Source organism: Heloderma suspectum, chromosome 14 (assembly GCF_057233095.1).
Source record: "Heloderma suspectum isolate Gila_16-S chromosome 14, 16-S_ref, whole genome shotgun sequence".
Classification (NCBI taxonomy): domain Eukaryota; kingdom Metazoa; phylum Chordata; class Lepidosauria; order Squamata; family Helodermatidae; genus Heloderma; species Heloderma suspectum.
This window is the reverse complement of record NC_139471.1, coordinates 4,357,738-4,377,493: the sequence shown is the minus strand read 5'-3', so window position 1 is coordinate 4,377,493 and position 19,756 is coordinate 4,357,738. Positions and strand designations below refer to the sequence as shown.

Genomic DNA, 19,756 nt, shown 5'->3' with positions numbered 1-19,756 from the left:
CCCTTTCAGAGCCAGCGCTGCTTTTGGCACTCTGGGTCGGCTCCCTGAGCGGACCCAGATGGTTCCTGGATCCTGCGTACAGGGATGGGAGGATGCCGCCCTCTCCAGGGTCAGATGGCTGGTCCCCCCTAGCCTTGGGGTCAGCAACTGGCGGTCCCTGGGGCCGAATCCTGGGCGCCAAGCAGCCCTCTCTGGTTGTTGACTCGGAGATTTCCAAGTGGCATTGAGAGAGCCGCATCTGTGGCCGTCCGGTTTGCTGACATGATATGTTAGGGATCGCCTTCGGCTCACTATGGTATGGTGCCTTTGCTTCCCTGGCAAGCTAGTTGTTGAACAAAGGTGTGGCAAAGCTGGTACCGGATCTACTAAGTCAGGGGTACTGAATCGCAGGCCCTCGGGCCACATCTGGCCCTCCGGAGCCCCCCAGCAGGTTCCATCCCCCTCCACCCAGCCCTACCCCGTTTCCCCTGACCCCCAGTTATTTGGTGGTCTCCTGGGTTTTGCGCTGTTTTCTCCCCATTCTAAGAGGTTGAAATGCCTCTCCAGAGGCTGAGTTCCTGGCACTGAGAGCTTCAAGCTGCAGTATGTTGGCATTCTGGGCTGCCCTTTTTGCCTTTGGCCCCGCCCACCAGCAGAATGCGGCCCCCGAGAGCTTCTCCGAGGTGGAATCTGGGGTTACGACACCCCTGATCTAAAGGATAAGATAACTTCATGGTCTCTGCTCAGCTCTTAACCACGATAGTGAAGACTGGACCCACCGTGTGGAGGGGGCTCCCCCACACTGAGAGGCAGCGCAGCGTAACGGTTAGAGAGTTGGACTGGGACTCAGGAGCCCTGGGTTCTAGTCCCCCTTTGGCCATGAAGGCCACTGGGGGACTTTGGGCCTCCCACTGGGGGGCTTCAGGCCAGCCACTGCCTCTCAGCCTTAGCCTACCTCGCAGGGTTGTTGTGAGGATAAAATGGAGCAGAGTAGGACCGTGTAAGCCACCTTGAGCTCCTCCGAGGAAAAAAGGTGGGATATAAATGCAACCAATAAATAAATAAAGGGATACCTCCACTCCTGCAGAGGCTCAAACATGTCCCTGAACAGAATCGGTATCACTGAGAGGCAGCGTGGTGTAGCAGTTAGAGTGTTGGACTGGGGCTCAGGAGCCCTGGGATCTAGTCCCCTCTCGGCCATGAAGGTTACTGGGGGACTTCGGGCCAGCCACTGACTCAGCCTTAGCCTACCTCGCAGGGTTGTTGTGAGGGTAAAGTAGAGCATAGGAGGACTGTAAGCTGCCTTGGGTCCCTTGCAAGAAGGGGAAAGGGGGGGGGCATAAATGTAACCAGCAAACAAAGACGTCTCTCTTTGGCATGGATGGCGCCGTGTTGGCTACCGAGGGCCGTCACTTGGAGAACTGAGATCACTGTTGGTAGATGAGGTGGTGCGACGGGTGTCTCCAGGAAGCCTCGCGTCTCAGTACCGGGCAGGGATGACCTGTTCAGCGTTGGGAAGCTCTTTTCCCGTAAGCTCTTCGGCACGAGTCCCAGAAGGCTACCAATCAGTTCATCTGTCAGAACAGCTTTTCTCCATCCACCTGCCCCCGAAGAAATAAGCACAGAGTGGACTCCAAGAGCCGCCCCCCCTACAACGTGTCCACGTTCAGCATCTCAGCCCTGATGCTTGCCTGGCACCGTGCCACGCGGGGTCCGTGTAGGCCGGAGTTACTCTGTGCTCCCGTTGCCGCCCCCCCCAAGCCTCGTAAATATGAATTGCTGTTGACAAGGCCCGGCAGCGAGTGACGGAGAGTGAGAAAACAGCCCCCAGCCCACCCCTGTAGACCCCCTTGAGGATGGTCACGATGCCGGTGGAACAAGAAGGTTCTCTGCGGGGGGGGGGGGGTTGACACCCGGCTTCCCTTCCGATGTGTCGGACTATAATGCAAAGCTATGCTGGCTGGGGGATTATGGGAGGTGTAGCCCCATTCATCGGAAAGGTTGGAGATAGCTGATCTACACAAAAGGGAAAAGCAGGGATGGCGTCAAGGGTAGGCATGATTGGGCGTGCACTGAGGGCCCCCACCCCAGCAGGGCCTCCCAGACAAGAGCCCCCTTGAAGTTGCTCTTCCTATTCCCCTTTGCAACCTGCTTGTTCACCTGCCTCTCGCTCTGGCCCAGGCAACGGAGGTAGTGAGAGGGAGGAGCAGGAGATGCCGCAGCCTCCTTGCTCCTTGGCTCTCTATGTGGCAAGAATGCCAGTAGGGGAAGAGGACTAAGGGGTTGAGCTCAGGGCTTCACGGAAAAGCAGAACTCTGCTAGCAAGGGAGCGTAGTTGCAACAGTCTTGATGGTGCACAGGAGAGTCATCCCAGGGCCCTTATCCAGAGGTGATGACAACTGGCAAGTTCTTGTTGTACAAAGCAGCCCAGGGAAACCCTCGAGCCAAATCCCTCTTACAAAAGGGGAAAGCACCAGTTCCCTGTTGGAATTTCCCTGCCAGAAAGCAGTTCCATTTTTTCCTTTTTGCCGTACAGAAATAAATTGCACAGATGGGTGTGTCTGAGCGCGGTAATGAAAGACGAGAGACGTTGGCTCTTGGAATATTATCTTGCCTTTCAGGAGCGTCCCGGGTCTCCCCGTGGAACGCTCCCTGTATGCTCTCTTTCCTTTGTTCTCCCTGTGAGTTTTCATCATGATGTTCCAAAATATAATACAGCGGGATTTTAGAGAGCAATTCTCCCTCAGGGCTTCATGCACGTTAGACTGAGCAGAACCAGGGAGGACAAGATGCGAACATGACATCGGAGGAATGGATCGAGTCCATGCTTGCAGTATAATCACGAAAAGTTGGGAAAGAGCAAGTCATTTGACGCTGAAGCCTTGAGGCGGGAAGCTGTGGCAGAGAGCCATGGCAGCAAAATGGTGTGTCGACTTAAGTTTGCCAAAGGCAAAGCTAAAATGGCTGCCTTCCCCAGCCTTGTGTCCCCCAGATGTGTTGGACTATGATACATAGTCCAACACATCTGGAAGGTGTGAGGTTGGGGACACTGTCTGGCTTTGATGACTTTAGAAGGAGATTAGGCAAATAAATAGAGGAGGCGGAGGGGTCTTCCAGCTACTGTTACAAGGGACCGCCTTCTTCCTGGGCATTCTGCTTGTTGGTGTGTGAAAATTATTGCCTAGGAGCCTTCCTGGGGGGCTTCCGGAAGACATCTGGCTGGTTGCTGTGGAAATTGGGGCGCTGGACTTGATGGCCCCGTGGTCTGATCCAGCAGGGCTCTTTTCTCTGATTCTTCACTATGATAGATCAGTGGAACCTCCACCCAGGGTTGGCGCCAAGGGTCGGTGTGGCCGGGCACCCGCCAAGGGCCCACACGCCAGCAGAGGCCCACCTGTGAGAACCGCCTGGCGTGCTTTTCCTCCTCACCACTGCAACCTTTCTCTGCCTCTCAACTCTGGCCCAAGCATTGGTGATGGTGAGGAGGAGGAGCAGATGCCTCGGCCTGCTTGCTCCCTGCCGGCCAAGCGAGCACGTGGTAGCGAGGAGGAGGAGGAAGAGCAGCTGCTGACCATGGTGGTGAGAACGTAGACTCAGTGAGGGCGGGGGCCCAGTGAAGAATCTCCCCCTCTCCACACCATGCATCCTTTTGTATGCCTCTATCGTGTCTCCTCTCACCTGCCCGTTTTTCTCAGCTGAACCATCCCAGATGTTGCAACCTTTCCTCATAGGGGAGTTGCTCCAACCCTTTGATCCAGGGCCGGTATGAAGGATCGCCACAGTTGGGCACCCGCCCAGGGCTCACACCCCAGCAGGGGCCCACTGAGAAGAGGCCCCTGGCGTTACTCCTCCTGTTCTCCTTTGCAGCCTGCTGGCTCCCCTGCCTCTCGCTCTGGCCCAGGCAACGGCGGTGGTGAGAGGAAGGAGCAGGAGATGCCGCGGCCTCCTGGCTCCCTGGCTGTCTGCACGGCAAGAATGCAAGTGGGAGCCATGAGGAGGAAGAGGAGGAGGAGACAGAGCAGCTGGAGGGTGTCTTGCCCAAGGGCCCTCCAAAACCTGGAGCTTCCGCTGCCTCCCCCTCCAGTAACATAGCATCTCTGAATATGAGATGCTGGCGTCAATCCGTGGGGGGGGGGGCACCGTTGCCTTCATGCACCATTTGTGGACTACCTGGAACCATCGACTTCGGTGGGGCAGAAACTCAGCCCGGGGGGTTCAAACCGGCCCCCCCAGGGGTTACCCAGATGGCCACAGTCCTGGCCCCACCCCCTTTCCCCTGACCACCAATCGTTTGGTGGCTTCCCATCTTTTGTGACGTTTCCCCCCCGCCTCTGAGAGGTCGAAATGCCGCCTTGAAGGCTTCGTTCCTGGCGGGAAGAGCTTCAGGCCACGGCGTGCTGGCGTTGTGGCCACGCCCCTTTTGCCCTCGACTCCGCCCGGCGCTGCAGTGTGCCCCCGCGAACTTCTCTGAAAGGGAATTCGGCCCTCAGCTCAAAAAGAGGAGCCGCACCCCTGCACTAAGGCCCAGGAACTTGGTTTTTTGCCCCCTTGATTAAGGAAAAGAAAAAGGAAAGGCAAGCTCATCATCTCGGCTACCGGATTTTATAGCCCAGACAAATTCCACGCTGGCGGGAGTCACTGACAACCCAGAATTAGTCCTGGAAGATATAATGGGCAGACGACCCTGGCATCAAGCCAAGAGCTCAGCTAATGTGAATGGTGCCAGTTTAGTTCTGTCACAAAGGACGGAAAGAATATAGGGTGTTGAAGACAGGAGGGGCCAGCTGGAGATCACACAGCAGCGGGGGGTGGGAGAAGGAGATGGGAGAGCAGATCTGACATTTTGGCAGAATATCCAAGGTCTCCCTCTGCCCGGCCCAGAGTCAGAAATATGATAATGGGTTGAACAGTGGATGGTTTCCTGGTTTTTCAGGGTGCCAAAAATCTGCTGCCTCATGGGGCCTCCTTTGTAGGTACAAAAGAAGCTGCCTATCTGTCTATCTAGCCTGTTGTTGTTGTTGTTGTTGTTGTAATAATAATAATAAAAATATTTTTATATGCCTTTCTCAAAAAAAGACTCAAGTTGTCTTCAAGAAACTTAAAACATGGGTAATTTAAAACAGCTCAAAACAAGTATCCTCAAAAATACCAGCACCCCATAAAACAACTAGAATATCCGGGACACCTGTAAACAATTCAACCCATGTATTCAAGAGCCCGTCATATGGCGTCAAATGCCTGGACATGGGGTGGAGAACCACACAGACCTGGGGGCCAAATCTTTCCTGGGTCCCAATCCATCCTTCCAGGGTTACCCTGGGGGCCACAACCCCTTCCCCCAACCAACAATAGTTTTTTCCCCATTCTAGAAGTTTGAAAGGCCTCTCCTAAGACCTTGCAGGTGGCAGTAAGAGTTTTAAGCTACAATATGCTGGTATCATTGTCTATTTTTGGCCCTGCCACCTTTTGCTGCCTTCAGCCACTCCCACCACTGGAATGCAGCCCCCGAGAGCTTCTCCGAAATGGAATTCGGCCCTCGGGTTGAAAGAGGTTGAACGCCCCTGTTATGAAGGCTCCTAGATCTGGGGGATACCTGGATGCAATGTTGGCTCCTTCCATCCGAGAGTGAGAGCATGACCATGCACCTTCCTTCAAGTGGCCATGTGTCCTCTTCTACAGAGGACTGCCCTCTATTTTGAAGGCGCCCTCTATTTGAAAGTCCAGTTTAAAAGTCTGGTTTAAAAGCCTGGTTTAAAATCCAAGTCCAGTTTGAAGATCAAGAACTATAAGAAGGAAGAGCTCAGAGGCCTTGAAGTTGCCCATCAACAGCACCTGGACAGCAGGCCAAGTGAAGCAGATGAGTCACCTGGTCATCATCTTCCACGCTATCATGAGACATACTATATTTCCATTTAAGTTATAATAATCGTTTATAAATTTGCAACTATAGCTAGAAATTTAGCAGATGATTTTTTTTCTGCAATCGAGTGTTCTCTTTGGGGGCAATTCGTATCCTCTTTGGGGGTGATTTATCAGTGGTCACCCTAACCGCTCTGCTCTGGGTGTCCCAAGTGCTGGGAGAGCACCAAGGAAGCTGGATCACAGTTTCTGGCCCCGTGGCCAATCTCAGTATCACCCCTGCCCCCTGACATTGCCGGGATGCAGGCACTGGCATTGTGTCAGCAATTTCTTTCTTCATCAGCTCTGCGTACAATATCTAGTTGTGTATCCTTAGGGAACGCCTTCTCCCCGCCATCCCAGTCCGCCACCTAAGGTCCTCTGAGGGCTCCCTGCTGCGGCTGGCTGATGCGAGATTAGCAGCCCCACACAAGAGGACCTTTTCCTTGGCCGCCCCTCAGCTATGAGATGACCTGTCAGTTGAAAGGCACCTGCTGACCTCTCTGAAGGCTTTTAAGTGGGAATTAAGGACCCTCTTCTTCCGGCAGGCCTTCCCTTTTGAGAACTCTCATTCCGTTTGTTGGCTCTTGTATGCTGTTTTATGCCATGCTGTTTTTATTGCTGGATTTTTTGTTAAAGGTTTTTTAACTTTGTACACCACCTAGAGTATTCATATATAGGCGGGTTATAGATTGAATAAATAATAATAAATAAAATTTATTTCATTTCTAATCTGCCCAATAACTAATGTTCTCCGAACATTACAAACAATAGATCCCACCTTGCTTTTAGTATTACCTTATCTTCTAAAAATGGCATCAAAACAGTGCACAAAAGTGGGGCCTCCAATGTGCCCACAGACACTTGGTTCCCGCCAGGCTCCCTGCCCCTCCTGATTTTTAGTTTATTTCTTAAGATGTTAAGTCCATTATTTTTTAATTGGGAGGGTGCCAGGCCACAAAGCAAAGGGCCGTCCTCCAGCAACATCTCGATTTGGGTTCCCAAGAGTGGCTTTGTGCTTTGGAGCTCAGACCCCGACCTCTGCCTTGGACTTTGGTCCTTGAGCAAGTGACTTTTCTTTCAGTCTCACCAGCTTGCCTCCCGGTAAAATGGGTGTTTTGCGACCGACGGTGGCAGCCATTTTATGAATGGGCAAGCCACACCCCCATGGCAGCCAATTTGCGAGAGTGCTCACGACACTGTCACACTTCCAAATGTGCCCACTGACCCAAAAAGGTCGAGGACCCCTGATTTAATACAATGAAACCTTACGGCAATAAAAGCAAGGACATTAAAAACAGTTACAATGTTAAAACTTCACATTTTCAAAGGCTAAATCGGAATGATGCGTCTTCACAGCCTTTCTAAAGGCCAAGAGAATTGGGGCCAATAGTAGTTCTTGAGGGAGCGATGCAGGAGAAAGCTGCTTCACAGGCGCCCGACAAACCGGTCTCTGTGGGTAATGGCACACTCAGAAGGCCCTCTCCTCCAGATCGTAATACCTGGGCAGGTTCATACCAAGACAGGCAGTCTCTTCCGTAGCCAGATCCTAAGCCATTTAGGGCTTTAAAATTTAACGCCAACACCTTAAATTGTGCCCAGAAAGCATTTGGCCCCTGGTGCAGGTCTTTCGGGACAGGTGTCATGCAGTCCTGATACCATCCACTGTTTAGCAGCATAGTGTCCGCATTTTCCACCAATTGAAGTTTGTGGACTCTCTTCAGGGGTGGTCCCACATAGAGCACATTGCAGTAGTCTAAATGAGATGCCGCTGTGCATCCCCCCACTCACACACCTTTCCGCCTGTCATGTAAAGCTGGCTTGTCAGCAAACGGTTATCGGGGAGAAGCCGACAGCAAATCCCCGTTTGGAACAATCTCCTGAATTCTGGCACTCACGTTTAAGCCTGGGGAAGTGGGAGCATTTAAATAGGAACGTCTGGCCAAATTTTCTCACTGAGGTAGAAAACCTATTTCTGCGCGGTACCACTTTGGTGGCAGCTCTCAAGTATGAATGCTCCTCCACAGAAACAACAACAGCCATAACCCTGCACATAGAAATCTAGCATGTCAGGAAGAAAGCTGGGTGGCTCCCCCCTGACACATTAGATTTCTATGTGCATGCATTTTGTATGAAGCAACATAGCTGATGTGACTTGTAATCACAAGTGGTACAGCCCAGATGGCCTCAGTGAGATCTAAGCCTGAATGAATAACTTCTTGGGGGGGCTTTTAATGTTTAACCAGAGTAGTTAGAATTTTTATGAGAGGAAACCACTAGAGCAAAACGATTTTTTAAAAATGAACCTAATTTAAATCACGGCTAGGAGGCCTTTTCTCAAACAGTCATCAACCTTCTGCTTCAGGATTATGAATTTGCAAAGAGGGTTTTTTCATGAAATACCCAGAGACGGTTTTATGGGTTTCAGGCTTTGTGACTGTGACACTGCTGTTCGTGTAATGTAGAAAAGCTTCCAATTTCCTGGGCTGTTAACGTTTGACCTGAAGTTGATAATATATCTGTTTGTTCTAACGCAGTTGGTCTTCCCAGCATGCGGGGGCAGGCGGTCTGTGGAGAGCTGTTTAACGTTTTTTTAAAAGCTGCTTTGCGTGTTCCATTTTGTTTACATCTGTACCTGAAAATGTAAAATTTTAAAAATGCAGCAAAAGTTGGGTGTCACACAAATACACTTGTCAGAAATTCTCAAGATAATTTTGGGAAGTACAAACAGGGCTGGTGCCAATACTGGGCATCGTCGGGCAGCCACCAGGGCCCTTTGCATATTTTTTATCCTGATCCGACACTCCAAGCTGCGGATTGTGGGATATTCAAAGAGTAACTGCTTTATCCCAGGAGCGTTGAACCTCTTGCTGCTCGAGGGCCGAATTGAATTCTGGAGGAGGCTTTGGGGGCCACGTTCTGGTGGTGGGCGTGGCTGAAGGCAAAAGGGGCGGGGCATGTTTTTACCAGCATGTTTTTGCTTACAGCGCTTACTGCCAGTAACTGATTAGCCGAGGCATGTCAACCTTTTTGACCGGGGGAAAAACATGGAGAAGCTAGGAAGCCACCAAATAATCAGTAGCCGGGGGAAGGGGGCGGGACCACAGGAAGGGGGCGTGGCCCTTGGGGAACCCTGGATCGCTGAATTTGAATCCCTGAGATTCAACACTCCTGCAGCGGTGGGGGCTTGGGGTCCAGCTCTGTGATTCTGTGAGATTATTGTTCCATCTAGCACAAGATCGTCTGGCCTTTTTGGTAGTGGCCTCCCAAGGGTTCTGGTAGAGAGTTTTCCCTGTAGTCCATGGGCCAGAAGGAGGGATCATTGCCTTCTGGATAATGAATAAATAAAGCAGTATGTGTATGTATATATATAAATATGAAATAACATTTTATATATGTAATAAATATAAAAAATAAAATAAAACGTATATAATAACATTATATACATAAACTATTAATAAATAAAATATATAAAATAAAATTCATATATATAATAAACATAAATAAATAAATAAATAAAATGTATAAAATAAAATTATATATATGATAAATATACAATAAAATTAAGCCTGAGGGAGAGAGCTGTCTCATCAGTAATAAGTAGTTTTCACCAAAGAAAACCACACCTTAATGGTGTAGAAATAAATGACTAGGTAAAAACACTTGTACTTGTTTAAAAAGTGTCAAAATGATAGCCCTAAACAAGGGAATTGGGGCAGTCAAGCTGAGCTCTGGCTCTTTCATTTGTTTAAAAAATAAAATAAAATCTTGCTTTCTTGACTGAACATGGGTGGCCGCTGTATGCCAGTTCAGATTGTCCATTTAGTTGGCATAAGGGGTGGGGTTGTTCATCTTTGACCGGCAGGGCTTTCCAGCGCAGGGCCCCCCAGCCTTTTTGGGTCAGTGGGCACATTTGGAATTTTGCGAGTGGCATAGGTGCTATCACAAAATGGCTACCATGGGAGGGGCACTTGCCCATTCACAAAATGGCTGTCACAGTGGGCATGGTGAGTCAAAGAACACTCATTTCCCAGAAGGCAAAAGGGTGGGACTAAAAGAAAAGTCTCTTCCCCAAAAACCCCTAAGTTCAAGACAGAGGGTGGGGTCTGAGCTCCAACACACAAAACCGCTCTTTGGAACCCAAATAAAGATGGCACCCGAGGGTGGCACTTTGCTTTGCAGCAAGCCAGCTTCCCAGTTTATTTATTTATTTCATTTCTATGCCACCCAATAGCCAAAGCTCACTGCGTGGTTCACAAAAATTAAAGCCAAAAAGCACAGGATAAAACAATATAAAATATAAAAGCATTACAACCACATTATGACAATACAACCAGAATAAAACCTAGCAGCAATGCAGAGATTTAAAATACAGATTTAAAACACCGAAGCTAAAAGACTAGGAAGATCAAATACCTAGGAGAATAAAAAGGTCTTCACGTGGAGCAGAAGGAGTGCACCATAGATGCCAGGCGAACCTCTTTAGGGAGCTCATTCCACAGCCGGGGTGCCACAGCAGAAAAGGCCCTCTTCGCGTCCTTTGGCAAGGGCTCATGGAGAAGGACCGCTGAGGATGATCTTAGGGTCTGGGCAGGCACATCTGGGAGGAGCCAATCCTTCAGATAAGTTGGCCCCAAGCCATTAAGGGCTTTGAATGTTAATACCAGCACTTAATGTTCATACCAGTTTAAAAATAAATTGTTTTAATGTAAGAAGAAAATAAAAGTTAGGAAGGGCAGGGAGACCGGCGGGCGCCAAGCAAGGTGTCTGAGGACACGTTGGCGCCCATATTCACCATGTTGGAACCCCAGCTCCAGCTCTCTGGCAGAAGTCTTCCTTCCCATCTGCTGCCTCATCCTTTTTGACTGGAGAACGTCAGACCTTGAACGTGGAACCTTCTGCATGCAAAGCATGTACCTGGCCCACTCCGGTGCTGTCCCTCCCAGTTGATGAGAAGCTTGAAATATTTTTATACCCAATATTTTCTGGCCCATTACATCTGCCCTTTTCAAATTTGCTTTTGCTGCTTCTGCAGCATGTCCAGAAATTTTGCTTCTGCGTTGTGTCCCATTTTAAGAACTGCTTTTAGTGCTTGTTAATACTTTATTCTGCTGTTGGCTTTAATTTGGTTTTATGTGCTGGAATAGTTTTATTCTGTGCTCCTAGTTTTACCTTGGTTTTATTCTGCCCTGTTTCTATTTGTTTGTTTTAAGGTTTGTATCTTCTGTTTTTAATGTATTGCACACCGCCCAGAATAATTTAGTTATTGGGCAGTTTAAAAGTACAATACATCAATCAAATTAATTCTGTGGTTCCTTGAGGCTTGCAGGGGAAGCAGTAGCAAGATCAAGGCAGGAAGAAAGTAGGACCTTGGATAGCTCTGAGTGGGTCCCACTGGCTGGAGCTCTCTCCTATTGGAGCAATCGGAGGATGTTGTCTCAGGAGAGAGCTGAAGCCAACTGAAGGCTTATGTAGGCTGACAAGACATCTAGTGTGGTCATTTCTGGCCCCTCCATGGGAGGGGGGCAGAGATGACTGGATAGTTTAAGAGCCCTCACCTGATTTTGTAGCCTGGAACTTCTGCAAGGTTAGAGAGATGGAAGTTCTGCCAGTGTCCATCCAAATATGGGCTTTCCCCCATTGACTGAAGCACAAAAATGCACTTCCCCCCCCCAAAAAAATTTGCATCCTTCTATGTGCACATTTTTCTAAAGTATGCATTTTTGTGGGCGAACATCGCAAACTTAAGAAAGTGTGAGCTTTGCCTTCAAAATGCACTTGCATTTGGGGTGCACACGGGGCAAGTTCTGGTCTGCAATGAACAGAAACGAAATTCTCATATATCCCTAATAGTGCCTCCAATTTTAATCCAGGAGAAAGAAGGGTGGGCTTCAGTTCTAGGCAGAACTCTGGAAAAATTGGGCTCCATGTGCAAGTAACGTTGATATTTTTAAAAAACAACAACAAACCCCAATAATTTGTTTGCCATTTCTCTCCTCCTTTCTCTCCCCATCTGTTTGGAACTTAAGTTATGATAATGAAGCAAAGCCATTTTTTGGGCCTCAGAAGTGTAAAAGCTTCTGACGGGAGAGAAGCCAACATGGAAGGGCGCCGTGGTGTTGAGTGGGCGGAGAGGTGTGAAATGTGATTGCATTCAGCTGGATGGTGCATTCTGTGTGAATGGAGAAAGAGGAAATTGTAATTATTTATTTATTTATGACATTTCTAGACCGCCCAATAGCCAAAGCTCTCCAGACAGTTCGCAAAAGAAGACTTTAAAAGCATAAAACACAATAACATAATGGAACGTACTATAAAGACCTTAAAAAGTTGAAGCAACAGAATAAAGCCAGATTTACAACAACAACAACAACACCCGAAGTAAAAGCCAGCCGCAGTGCAAATACCTTAAAATACACTTAAAAACAAACAAACTGAAGTACTAAAAAACCTGGGGGAATTTGTTTAAAAGTCTGTCTGGTGCCGAAAAGACCCAAACACGGGCCTGATGGGCGAGCCTCTCTAGGAAGGACATTTCACAACCGGGGTGTCACCACTGAAAAAGCCCTCCTTGGTAGCCACCCACCTCACTCCATTTGGCGGGGGCACCCAGAAGATGCCTTCTGAGGATGATCTTGGGGTCCAAGGAGATATATATGGGAGGAGATAATCCAGGATGAGCATATGGGCCAGTCCTCCGTTAACAATCTCACTGCCCTGTTTTGGACCAGCTGAAGTTTCCAGGCCATTTCCAAAGGCAGCCCTAGAATGAGTTTGCTGCCCTTTAAACATTACTCCCCAAATGCAGCACCTGAGTCAGTTTGTGCCACACAGTGTAAGGATTGGGCCAGCCCTGCCCATAAAATTGAGAACGTGAGACGAGCCCTGCTGGATCAGACCCAGGGTCCATCTCATCCAGCACTCTGTTCACACAGGGGCCAACCTGCCCATGGGAAACCCATGGGCAGGGCAGGAGTGCAACAGCACCCTCACGTCCATGTTCCCCAGCAACTGGTGTACATAGGCATACTGCCTCTGATACTGGAGGTAGCACATAGCCATCAGGACTAGTAGCCACTGATAGCCTTCTCCTCCAGGAATGTGTCCCATCCCCTTTTAAAGCCATCCAAACTGGTGGCCATCACTCCATCCTGTTGAATTCCGTAGTTTAACTGAGTGCTGTGTGAAGACGTCCTTCCGACTGTCAGGTCTTGCACGCTGTCGCCCGCAGCACTCAGCTGCCCAGGCCCTTGTTTGTTTGTTTGTTTGCTTGTTTATTTCTGCAGTCATACAGGCACCCTATAACAGACATTGATTGCAAGCAAGCTGATTGCAGGCAAGCCCTCTGTGACATCAGAGAAAGTCAGCCTATGGCAGCCAAAGGGTTGTAAAAAGCTCTGCCTGCCACTTTGTGACACCACAGCAGATCAGCCAATGGCATCAAGATAGTTCAAAGGGTAAGCAGATGATTAGCTTCAATCTTGCCGAGGGGAAGAACGGGAGCAGAGGAGAATATGTCCCTAGAGCCCTTCGCCGCAGTGGGCTCCTCCATTTAATCTGAAAAACTGGACATTAATTTGGGAAATCAGTTTGGGTCAGGTTTGGTGGGATTACTGAGCCATTGGACTAGGAATACAGGACCTCAAGCCCGGGGTCTCAATCCAGCCCTGCAGGGTTCCTCAGAAGGCCATGCCCCCTTTCCCCCCAATCACTTGGTGGCTTCTCAGCTTTCATGCAGTTCCCCCCACCCATTCTCAAAGGTTGAAATGCCCCTCCTAAGGCTGAGTTACTGGGCAGCAAGAGCTTTAAGCTAAAACAGGCGGGTATTTTTGGCTCCGCCCCTTTTGCCTTTGGCCACACCCCATTTGCCTTTCACCCCGCCCACCACTGGAACACAGCCCCCGAGAGCTTCTCAGGAGCAGAATTTGGCCCCCGGGCTAAAAGGGGTTCCACACCCCTGGGTTGGGCAAGGGGGGGAAATGTCCCCTTTCACAACCATTGTAAGCTAAGAGGAACCCACTTGGGTCTTTCTGGTGGTAGAAAGGTAAGAGTGGAAATATTCTAAATAATGATGATGATGATGAAATAATCAAGAAATGATAATTAAGTAATTAATAATTATTAGAATAATTAAATAATAATGTATAATAATAAATATTTACATGATTTAAATAATTGTTTAAATAATTTAAATAATTAAATAATAATCAAATAATAATCAAGAAATAAAGTTGTGCAGTGATACTCCAAAGGGGAGGGGAGATCTTGCCACCATCTTCCCCTCCTCCCCAGATAAGAAATGATACTCGATGGAAGAGGCCCCTCCACGGCTCGCGTCCCACAGGGTGGCTTGCGGGGACAGAGTGCCTCCGTCTCCCCTTCGCTAGTATGAGCACAGCCTCTGCAGCGTGGACACTCCTGCTGCAGAAGATTCCCTCTGCCGCTTAGCGGGTGTCAATCCATCACTCCACTAATGTGTTTTTTGTCCTTCCGCCCTCGGCTACATGCTTTGCCCGGTTCTCTCCTGCGGCGGCGCATCCGTCTCCACTGTGATGGCAGCCCAGATTAAAGGAACTGCCCCCACCTCTCTCTCTCTCTCTCTCTCTCTCTCTCTCTCTCTCTCACACACACACACACACACACACACACACTTTCTCTCCCCCCGCCCCACTCCAAGCAATGAATAAATATTGATTTATTTCAGGTTAATTCCCATCCCTCTTGAACGAATTCGCCAGCCAGGATCCCGGCTTTACGCGCTTTAGTGCTTGAGGATGGGGAAGGGAGGGTAGGATCTTTCTGTCCCTCGTCTTCATTTATCCTCCCTTGCTTCCCAGCCTTCAGTCGAGTGGCATTTCATTAGCAGGGCAGGAAAATCAGACAAGAACAGTCAAAGCATTTGGGAGAGGGAGAGAACGAGAGAGAAAGAGAAGCTGCTCCAATATCTGCCAAAGGGAGTGGGTGTGTCCCCTTTTGGATTAACATTACCACAGGGATGGAAATATCGGGTTCTTTAAGAAAAAAGATTCTTTGCCTCAGAGCTGTAGAGAACTGAGAAATATTTAGAACTGGGGTCCGCAACGGATTGCCCATGGGCACCATTCTGCCTGCAAAAACCTCTCTTGGCCCTTGCCAGGGTCTCCGAGCCGCCTGATTTTTATTTTGTTGTTTAAGGCAGTTCTTTTCAATTTTTTTTTTAACTGGGAGGATAGCAAAGGAAAGTGCTGCCCTCCAGTGCCATCACTATTTGGGTTCGAACACATGGTTTTGTGTTTAGGACTACAGAGCCCTTCTCTGCCTTGGAGTTTGGTTCTTGGACAAGTGACGTTTCTTTTAGCCTGACCAGTTTGCCTTCTGGGAAAGGAGAGTTGTGACTGGCCACACCCACCATGGCAGCCATTCTATGAATGGGCAAGCCCCACCCTGTGGCAGCCATTTTGTGAGAGCACCCATGACACTATCAAAATTCCAAATGAGTCTACCAACCCAAAAAGTTTGGGGGCCCTGTAACTGAGTCAGACATTTGGCCCATCTGGCCCAGTATTGTTGACATGCACTGGCAGCGGTTCTCCAGGGTTTCGAGCAGAAGTTTTCCCAGCCTTACTTGGAGATGCCAGGTTTTGAACCTGAGACCTCTTATTCATCTAATGAGGCCTCAAAGGCCACAGTCTGCAGTAGTCTGCCAGATAAGGTCCCAGTGTTGTAGGAGGAAATGATAGGGGTTGTATTCCAAATGTGCCAATGGTCTTACTCAGTATAAAGCAGATTCCTACATTTCTCCGTGTTTCCAGTTCTCTCCCCTAATTGTCTCCTTATGACTGCAATTACATTACACTGTCCAAATGGCCTTTACAGCCTCGAAACCGCTGTCTTTCCCCCTGCACCTCATTAGCTCAGTGCCGTTCTGACAGGGTATCGATTAAGCCATGCCGATAAAGGTCTCCACGGCAGGAGGGGAGAGGCAGGGCACAAACTCCTTGGAAGAAACCCAAACGCGCTGCTACAACTGAAGAACAGGATGCGAGAAGAAAACGGCAGGCGCCTAGCCGAGGTCAGGACAGGGGAGTCCCTCAACAGACTGGCTTGGGAAGCAGCAGGGTGGGCGCCAAGAGTCGGCATGGTTGGGCACCTGCCGAGGGCCCACACCTCAGCAGGGGCCCACTGACAAGCGACCCCTGGAGTTGCTCCTCCTCTCCACTGTTGCAAGCTGCTTGTTCACCTACCTCTTGCTCCGGCCCAGGCAACGGAGGAGGTGAGGAGGAGGAGCAGGAGACGCCGCGGCCTCCTGGCTCCCGGGCTCTCCGCCTGCCAAGCAAGCCAGTGGGAGCCATGATGGGAAAGAGGAAGAGGAACTGGTGACCATGGCAGTGAGAAGGCAGACATGGCTATTTGCTTATCAAAGCCCTAGAACAGTTGCATCAGAGGTGGGCAACTCTTTTTAGGCTCAGGGGGCCTCACACGGCAATGGGTGGTGGGTTAGGGTGGCACACGCCAGTCTTGGGTGTGGCCGAAAGCACTGGTGGGCGGGTCACGGGCAGGCGGTGGGTGTGGCCAAGTGTGGCATCCCCCTCACTCTCCCCACATTCTCTCTCACACACAGCCTTGCTCCCCCAAATAGTGGCAGGCTGTGGGGAGGCATGATTTCTTGGGGGGGATTGTGAGCAGGGCTTCACACTGTCTTCCCAAGCACAATTGCATCCTGTCCCCAACCCACAAAATAATAATGTAAAAGAGGGGGGGTGAGAGTTTGTGTGTTCAGTGGTGGGGTTGCGGGGGTGGGAATTTGGGGACTTGGGGGCCACAGCAGGGGCCTCTGAGGGCCACATGTGGCCCACAGTTTGTGAGTTGCACACCTGTAAGCAAAATGGATCTCAGACAGCAGGAGTGGCTAGGAGTTCTCCTTTGCCTGAGACCCCAGGTAGTCTGTCTAACCATCTGCCTGTGGCAAGATAGTTAGACAGCACCAGGCTGATTTGGTTGAAGGTAACTTGAAAGTAACTTCCTGTGGAGAAGTTCTGTGGAGAAGCACTTGTAGTGGTAACAGTCCAGATATGTTGGGCCACAGCAGGAGTGCAGAACCTCTTTGCGCCCAAGAGCCAAATTCCATTCCGGAGAAGCTCTCTGGGGCTGCATTCCGGTGGTGGGAGGAGCTAAAGGCAAAAGGTCGGGGCCAAAAATACAAAAATATTGTCACTTCAAGCTCTTACTGCTAGTAACTTAGAGGCATTTCAGGCCTCTTGGAATGGGGATTCTGAGAGTTTTGGCCTAATGCATCTTGAGGGCACCAGGTTGAGGAAGGCTTAGCTACCCAGGGAGAGAAATCTCTCCCAGCTCTAATAACCACTAAAAAGAGGCTTGCAAGGAAGGAATAAAAATAGTAATGTAAAAGAGAGAGAGAGAGGTGGTGTGTGTGTGTGTGTGTGTGTGTGTGTGTAGAAATTCTTGGCACTATGTGAAACTTATTCATCAAAACCAGGCCGGGGGCGGGAGGCGAGTGAGATTGCTCTGAAGCTTCGGATTAATATAGGAGGTATGAAAAGCAAGGAACATGAAAAGGACTTAAAGAGCCATCTTCGCACGCTTTGCTCTGAAGATGCGTCGACGGCTGGCGGTGAGCTGAAACAGCAGCCTCCGTGAGGCAGCCAGCATGAAGGGGGAAAGGAGGATACAGTGGGCGGGTCAGAAAGGAAGCTACTGCAGAGGCTGTTGGGAGTGGGGCAGATGGGATGTGGGCCCCATAGAAACCATGGTTTGCACATTGGGAGTCAGTTTTGGCGGTGCACATTCCCTGTCTGCTGTTTGGGGAGATGCTCCTTTCCCTTCCTGGCATGAAGCAACATATATGGGTCCCTGCTAACCATGGTTTACAAACTCACTTCAACCCATGGTTTGATGAGGAGCACTCTGGTTTGCCCTAACCATGGTTTGCAATGACACACTATTGCTGTTGATGCCAGGAAGCTTAATTACCTTTTCTGAGTGAGCAAAATCAGGGGACTGCCTTGAAGCATTACATATCCTGGGTTGGATCCAGATTTATGCTGGATCCTCTGTGCTGGTGGAAGCAGACTCCCTGGTCTGATCCTGCCAGTTCTTGTGTTCTTATGAAAGGTTTGCATTACAGCATGGAACAATATACTGTAGCTGAGAAAATTCATTTCCCCCCCAGCTACTTCGACGTTTGCAGCTAAGCTCAGAGGGAACATGGAAGTCTGAAGGGGGTTGCAGAGGACATCAGCATCCCTGCTAATAAAAGTGTCAGGGCTTTGTCCCTGCGAGCCCTGGTCTGCTATGCCACTGTTAGGGATGACTCTGAATGTGTGAACTAGGCCCAAGTGTTCAGCACTGAGAAATCGATTGATGTGCACGTGTGTTTGAACTCTCTCTCTCTCTCTCTTTTTCTTTTCTTTCTTTTTCAGTTACAGAGAAGGAGGTCCAGCAGTGGTGAGTAATCAGTGCTATTTCAGAATTTCACGAACTCACGAGTTTGTGCGTGTGTGTGCATGTGCATGATTGTGCCAAAAGATCAGAACAGAGAGTGCTGCATTGCACACATGTATACATGTGCGTATGCCCTTGCCATCAGTCAACAAGTGTAGCTGTCTCCAGGGGACATTTTCATCCCCAGATCCACCCCCACACACAGCCTGCACCTCCCCCCACCCCCCATTACGGCACTGGGGAAAAAACAAATAAATTAAAAAATGGCTCCCAGAGCGACTGTGGAGGGTCAATTAGTCAATTAGAAAAGGGTCAAAATTAGTTTGGGTCAAAAGGGCTGCTCCGGACACCATTTTTAGAAAAAACACTTTTTTTTCTTTTTTTTTACAATTTCGGGGGTAACGGGGTGGTGGAACAACATTGCCCACCCCTGTCCTTGGGGAATTGAGCCTGTGATGTGGGAAAAGCGAGGCAGCTTTCTCAGCACCATCTGGAGGCCTGTTTTGCTTCGGGAGGAGTGAAATCCGAGAGATTTCAGCTTGGGAGGTTTCACACCTGAAAAGTGCGATTAAACCGAGAAGGAGAGAAACAGAGCGACGGACGGCCAACTTCATTAAGGCACTGAAAGACGCTCCATCATAGCTCCACCACCACCCGAAATAGAGCCCCAGTGGGTCACCAGTCTGATTGGAGCAGCAACGAGAATACTTGACCCGTTCCGTTGCAGTTGCTTTGTCAATCCAAAACTCCCCCCACCGCCCCAAGCTATTCTCTGTCAACCCCACCCCACACACAGAAGGAAAGATACAAAGTCCCTGTACCCCAAGGGTTGGGAACCTCGGCCCAGGGCCAAATCCAGCCAAGCTGGGGCCCCTGTCCAGCCCTCTGTGGTTCCTCAAATGGCCAAGCCCCTTCTCCTGCAACCACCAATCGTTCTGTGGTTTCCTGGCTTTTGCACAGTTTTCTCCCCATTCTAAAAGGTTGAAATGCCTCTCCGAAGGCTTTGTTCCCGGCAGTCAGAACTCTTAAGATACAATACACAGGTTCTTGTGGTGGGGGGGGGACAACACTTTTGCTTTCGGCCCCCGCCCACCACTGGAATGTGGTCCCCCTGAGCTTCTCCAAAATGATTTTTAGATTTTTACCCTGCTGCTTGGTTTTACTCTGGTTTTATTCTGTTTCAAAATTTTGAAGGGTTTTCGATGTATGTTTGATTGCGCTGTATTCCAGGGTTTTAATTTCTGTGACCCGCCCAGAGAGCTTTGGCTATTGGGCAGTATAGAAATGTAATGAATGAATACATTTCAGCGGCTGCATTTCACACATTGCCAAGCATCCCATCGGGTTTGGCCCCAATATCAGGTCATCTTTCTCCAAGGAGAGTATTAAGATTGGAGGAGAAGGCTATCAATGGCTACTAGTCCTGATGGCTAAGTGC

The 19,756-nt window shown here is 49.5% G+C and overlaps 1 protein-coding gene across 1 annotated transcript in view; it reads left to right on the top strand.

Moving 5' to 3' along the window:
* NCS1 (neuronal calcium sensor 1) overlaps positions 1-19,756 on the top strand; it is a 49,678-nt gene that overhangs the window by 4,919 nt on the left and 25,003 nt on the right. The window contains exon 2 of the mRNA XM_084821051.1: positions 18,297-18,321. Coding sequence (XP_084677177.1) covers positions 18,297-18,321 — 25 coding nt within the window. The remainder of the gene's footprint in view (positions 1-18,296; positions 18,322-19,756) is intronic.